At 50.3% G+C, this 6572-nt stretch overlaps 1 protein-coding gene across 1 annotated transcript; it reads right to left on the reverse strand.

Moving 5' to 3' along the window:
• Positions 1-2083: 2083 nt before the first annotated feature.
• On the reverse strand, positions 2084-6124 carry LOC107486538 (uncharacterized). The gene is made up of 5 exons (XM_016107087.1): positions 6048-6124; positions 3363-5774; positions 3122-3299; positions 2777-3037; positions 2084-2722 (listed from the first exon to the last, which is right to left on the reverse strand). The coding sequence occupies exons 1-5, from the start codon at positions 6122-6124 to the stop codon at positions 2084-2086; spliced, it is 3567 nt and encodes a 1188-aa protein (XP_015962573.1).
• Positions 6125-6572: the final 448 nt, after the last annotated feature.

Consider the following 6572-nt stretch of genomic DNA (forward strand, 5'->3'; position numbering starts at 1 on the left):
GGTCAGGATCGGCGTTGGTTTGGGACCTCGAATAGAGGCAGAGGAAGTTGGGCCAGAGGATGCGGGGCCAGAGGTGGTTGTCCTTGACAACCCAAGGAAGAGGAAACCATCCTCCAGTCCTGAAGGGGTTCTAATAGTTATGGAGAAGAACTTTGATGCTGGGACCTTTATTGATACCCAACTACTCCCTGGCACAGAGGACTTCTTCTATGGCGGGGACCTTGCCTTCCAGGTCAGATGGATGTACCGGACTTCGCTTCGAGGGGCTGCCATAGCAAGAAAAGCCAAGTCTGCCTTAGCGGGTGCACGGTCATTGGAGAGAAAACTTGAATCCTTCATTCAGGCCAACGCCAGGTATAGGGATGAGGTCAAGCTGCTTCGGGAGCAGCTAGCTACTGCTGAGGAGAGGACGAAGACTGCTGAAGAAAAGGTCATGGTCTCTGATGCTGCCGTCACCCGTCTTACCAAGCGGGAGCTCACCCTGGAAGGCCAGGTTAATGCTGCTGAGGGTCGGGTGGTCGAGCTAGAGAAGGAACGCGATGAGGCCCTCTCCTCAGTCAAGGCGGCTCAGGCTGAAACTGCTAAAATTAAAAAGAAGTATAAAGAGACCGTTAAGCAGGGTAAGAGTGCCATTTTGATGACCAAGGAGGCCCTTAAAGCTCAAGTCAAGCTGCTGGCTCCTGACTTCGACACCTCGGCGATTGGCGTCTTCAAGACCATCAAGGATGGCAAGATCGTTGATATGCTGAGGAAGTGATTTGGGGCACACTTTGTATTATCTTTTTGTAATATGTAGATCTTTTGGACACTTTTAGATTTGATAAAATTGCTTGCCTTTTGTTGGTGTGTAACAAATTGCTTATTTTCTGTTTTGTTGGCGATCATCTTTTATTTTCTTACTGTCTGTTGGTAATTAGCCATTTGTTCATACTTGCTTAATGTTTTGTTGGTAATTAGCCATTTGCTCATGCTTGTTTACTGTCTCGTTGGTAATTAGTGTAGCTAGGCCGTGGCTCGTGTAATCGTTTAACGCACTGTCTGTAGTATGAGGGTTCCCGGGATGATCAGTCCTGGGATACCATGTCGTTCTGGCGATAGTTATTTGGCGAAGTATTTCGATTAGTTTGAATCTTAGATACGAACCAAGAGGTTAGGACTTATCGATAAACAGTCAATTGAAAATAATTTAATGACAAATGATGGCATAATAGTATCATGAGGTAATGACAAACAACGGGTAATATACCAACATAAAGCAGCACAGGTCTTACTAAACAAGTTCGGCCGGTAGGACACTTGCTCGCCTAGTGTGCCTCAGTTGCTAGGAATAGAATCTTCTTAAGTTACTCGTGTTCCAGGTTCTCGGAACTTCCTTCCCGTCCAGCCGTTCTTGTTTGTAGGCACCATTGCCAAGGACCCCTTTCACCCTGTATGGGCCTTCCCAGTTCGCCGCCAAACTCTCTTTTGAGTACCTTGGCGTTGTAGCGCAGGGCCATCCTTTGCTTCAACGCCATTTCCGACAAGTGGGTCATCTCCCTAACTTCTTCTACCAAGTCTTTTTCTACGGCCTCCTTGACTCCTCCCAGAAGTAGCCGTGGGCTCGGTTTACCGATCTCTACGGGTATTATTGCGTCTACCCCGTAGGTGAGCCGGAAGGGGGTTTCCTCGGTAGACGACTACTGAGTTGTGCGATAGGACCAGAGGATCGAGGCCAGCTCGTCTGCCCATGCTCCCTTCTTCTGGTCAAGTTGCTTTTTGAGGCCCTGTAGATGACCTTATTTGCAGCCTCGACTTGGCCGTTAGTTTGGGGATGTTCGACTGACGAGAACTTTTGCTTTATACCTAAGCCGACTAAGAATTCTCCAAACTTCTTGTCAGCAAACTGGGTGTCGTTGTCCGAGATGATGACTTCTGGGATCCCGAATCTGGTTATCACCTGCCTCCATACGAACTTTCAACAATTGGCCGAGGATATACTGGCTAGTGGTTCGGCCTCCACCCATTTGGTATAGTGGTCGATGGCAATAATTAGGTACTTGACCTGTCTAGGTCCCACTAGAAAAGGCCCCAATAGGTCGACTCCCTACTGTGAGAATGGCCGGGAGGACATGAGCAGGCTTAGTTTGGCTGTCGATGCTTTGTGAAAGTTGTCGTTCTCCTGGCATTTCTTGCATCTCTTCACGAACTCTTTGGAGTCCGCCATTATCGAGGGCCAGTAGTAACCGGCCTTGACGATTTTTTGTGCTAAGGCCTTCCCTCCAATATGATGGCTGCAACACCCCTCATGGACTTCACTTAGCACATAGTCCGTTTGGCCGGGGTGCAAGTACTTCAATAGGGGTTGGTTAAGCCCTTTCTTGAATAGCTGGCCTTGTATTATTGTATACTTGGCCACTTCTCTTCTTAGCGCCTTTGCCGTTTTGTCATCACTAGGGAGACTGCCTCTTTCAAGGTAATCTTTGATTGGGTCCATCCAGGAAGGAGAGTCGGTTGCCTGTGTTATGTGCAGGGCCACCGTTGGTTCCTTCTCTAAGCCTTGCATCAGAGATCGGTTACCCGTTCCTGGCTTCGTGCTTGCCAGCTTTGATAAGAGGTCAGTCCGGGTGTTCCTCTCTCTCGGAACGTGTTGCACCGTGACCTCATCGAACTCCTGGCTCAGCTTCTTGACCTTCTCCAAATACTTTTGTAATAGTGAATCTATGGCCTGGTATGTCCCATTAATCTACGACGTAACGACCTGGGAGTCACTACACACTTCTACTCTGGTAGCTCCGACCTCTTTTGCCAGGAGTAGGCCGCCAAGAAGGGCCTCGTACTCTGCTTGGTTGTTGGACACTGAGAACTCAAACTTGACCGATTGCTCATATATGACTCCGGTTGGACTTTCCAAGATGGTCCATGCTCCCCCGAACGTCTGGTTGGAGGCTCCGTCTACATGAAGCTTCCACCGTGTGCTCAGTTGCTCGGGGAGGCTTCCCGTTACTTCGACCAGGAAGTCGGCCATGGCTTGGGCCTTGATCGCATGCCTGGGTTTGTACTGTAAGTCATATTGGGATAGTTCGATTGCCCAGGTCATCATCCTGCCCGCTAAATCAGGTTTTTAGAGTACTTGGCGAATTGCCTGGTCCGTTCTAACAATTATCTGGTACCCTTGGAAATATTGCCGGAGCCTGCGGGAAGAGGTCAGGAGTGCGTAGGCCAGCTTCTCTAACTTGCTATATCTCAGCTCTGCCCCCTGCAGCGCCTTGCTTACGAGGTAGACCGGTTGCTGAACCTTCCTTCTTCCCGCACCAGGACGGCTGCCAGAGCCTCATCTGTTATTGCCAGGTACAAAAATAGTGCTTCTCCATCCTTGGGTTTACCGAGGACATGTGGTGAGGAGATGATGCTTTTGAAGTGATGGAAGGCTTCCTTGAAGGCTGGGGTCTATTCGAACGCTATCCCTTTTTTCATCAAGTTGAAAAAGGGTAGGGCCTTGGCAGCTGACGCTCCGAGGAATCGAGATAGCACGGTTAGCCTTCCTGCCAGTCTCTGCACGTCTTTTACGCATTTTGGGCTCTTCATTTGTAAGATTGCTTTGCACTTCTCCGGGTTGGCCTCCACTCCTCTTTGGGTTATCATAAACCCCAAAAATTTCACGTCCTCCAGCGAAGGCGCACTTGAGTGGGTTGAGCCTCATATCGTGCCGCCGAAGAGAAGTGAACACGTTCTCTAAATCACCGATGAGGTCTTCGGCCCGGGTGGTCTTTACTAGAATATCGTTTACGTACACCTCCACCGTCTTGCCGATAAGACCATTGAATATCTTATTCATTAGCCTTTGGTACGTAGCTCCCGCATCCTTCAGTCCAAACGGCATTACCTTATAACAGTACGTTCCTCCTGGTGTTATGAACGACGTCTTCTCTTCATCTGGCCGGTGCATCGGTATCTGGTTATAGCCAGAGTACGCGTCCATAAAACACAGATACCGGTATCTCGTGGCCGCGTCAACAAGGGCATCAATATTGGGAAGAGGGAAGGAGTCCTTGGGGCACGTCTTGTTGAGGTCGGAATAGCCCACGCACATCCTCCATCTCCCATTGGCTTTCTTAACTAAGACTATGTTAGACAACCAGGTCGCGTAGTCTAGTTCTCGAATGAATCCTACTTCTAGCAGGCTGGCCATTTTCCTAGCCACCTCTTCTGCCCTTTCTTGGGACATTTTTCTCCTCCTTTGTGCCACCGGCTTGGCTTCTGCTCTCACAGCTAGGTGGTGCGACATGAATTGGGGATCGATCCCCGACATGTCGGCTGGCGTCCAGGCGAATAGATCACCGTTAGCTCTGATCATTTCCACCAGGGGTCCTTTCAAGCCTTGGGGGAGGTTTCTATTCACGAAGGTGAACTTTTCCTTCGAATCGCCGACCCTAAACTTCTCTAGGTCCCCTTCGGGTTCTGGCCTCGGTTTGTCATCGACCCTGGCATCTAGATCAGCTAAGAAGACCCCGGATGCTTCTTTAGACTTCCTCCTTAGGGAGAGACTGGCGTTGTCACAAGCGACCGCCGTCTCCAAATCTCCTCTGATGGATCCAATTGACCCATCGTCAGCGACAAACTTCATCACTAGTAGCTTTGTGGAAATCACTGCTCTGAGTTCATTTATAGTTCTTCTTCCTAGGATCAGGTTGTAGGCCGTGGAGTTCCTTAAGACCACGAACTCCGCTATTACCGACCTCTTACCTCGTCCTCCTACGGATATTAGTAATGAGATTATCCCATCAGGTTTGATGAAGTTATCTCCTAAACTGACCACGCCATGCTGGTGGGTCTTTAGGTCGGTGTCTCGGAGGACCAAAGCATCAAACGTATTGCGAAACATGATGTTTGAATCCACTCCAGTATCTACTAAGATTCGCTTTACCAAGCCGGTTCCAACTCTAGCTGTGATCACCATGGGAGGTTTCTCTGGTAGCTCGTCAAACCATTGGTCCTCAGGGCCGAATGATATTGGCGGTATCCTCTTGGAGGGAAACATGGAACTGGATGATGACACGGCTAACACTTTGGCATCTTTTCTGCTCGCCGACTTGGACCTAGGAGGCACGTCTCTACCAACCACGATATTCACGATAGCGAGGCCACGCTCGCCGTCCTCCTCAGGCTCTTGTCGCTGCCTCACAGCATGGCTCTTATCGTCACCAGTTCGATCACGGTCTCGTCTCCTTGCTTCCCTTAGGAGGTGAGAGAATTCTGCCAGCTTGCCTTCCCGGATTGCCTGCTCTAGAGCGTCTTTCAGGTCCAAAAAATCCTGAGTCGTGTGGCCATACCCCTTATGGTAGTCGCAATAGATGTTTTTGTTCCCTCCTGTTCTGTCTTTGAGTTGTCGGGGCTTCGACAAGATGCCTTTATTGGCGATCTGCTGATAAACTTCCACAATCGGGGCTCTCAGTAGGGTGTAATTGGTAAAATTCCCAACCCGGGGGAACGGCTTGAAGGCCTTGGCCGGAGCTCCATCCTTGGAGTGCTCCTTTGGCCTTTCCCCGCTACCGGGCTGTCGAGGTTGATTGTAGACGGATTGCCACTTGTTGGTCGCCACAACCTGGCTAACCTCTTCATCATTGATAAACTCCCTGGCCACGTTTTGGATTTCTTGCATCGTCCACACAGGTTTGGTGGTAAGGTGCTTTTTGAAATCCTCGTTCCGCAATCCATTCGTCAAGCATAAACTGGCCACCGAGTCGGTTAGGCCGTCGATCTCCAAGCACTTGTCGTTGAACCTGTCTAGGTATTTCCTGGTCGGTTCACCGGCTCTTTGCGTTACCCCCAACAGGTTAATCGGGTACTTCGCCTTTGCAATGTGTGTAGTAAACTAGGCTAGAAAGGCGCGGGTGATATCCGAGAATGCCGCCACGGAGCCTTGCGGGAGGCTGTTGAACCACCGAATTGCAGGCCCTGCCAAGGTGACCGGGAAGGCGCGACATCTCACTTCGTTGCCTACCTCCTCTAAATTCATCTTGGCCTCGAAGGCCGTTAGATGCTCTTGTGGGTCTTAGGTCCCATCATACCTCATGTCTATTGGCTTATCGAAGTGCTTTGGTAACCGGACCTCGAAGATAGAATGATAAAAAGGGGTTGCTCCCATGATCACGGGGCGTCGAGTTCTCCTTGGTCTTTCTCTATTTTTTTCTCGGTTCTCCTCCGCGGCTTGTCTCCTCGTGGGTCGGGTGAAAATCACGGGATCACGCCATCTTCTTGGCATCTCCCTGCTTTCTTCTTGATAACTGTCTGATTCTGAGTGGGGGTTTGGTGTACGTCTGCAACGGCTTCTTCGGGGACTTCTATCCCTCCTTTGTGGAGATCGGGAGCAATTTTGTTCGGGAGTGGGTTGGCGATGCCCCTGGCTCGCTAGCAATTTTATTCTTGCATTATTCTGGCACTGTCACTGCCGGTTCCTCCAAAAGGGCGTCTCTCCTGGGAGCGCGAGGACGGATTGGGTTGCCGTGGAGGAGACCTCGTATGTTCGCGGGAGGAAGCCACGGAGGCTATCCTACCGCTTCGGGTTGCCATTTCTCCCCTGCGCTCGGCTCTGT

The sequence above is a fragment of the Arachis duranensis genome, chromosome 1 (assembly GCF_000817695.3).
Source record: "Arachis duranensis cultivar V14167 chromosome 1, aradu.V14167.gnm2.J7QH, whole genome shotgun sequence".
NCBI classification, from domain to species: domain Eukaryota; kingdom Viridiplantae; phylum Streptophyta; class Magnoliopsida; order Fabales; family Fabaceae; genus Arachis; species Arachis duranensis.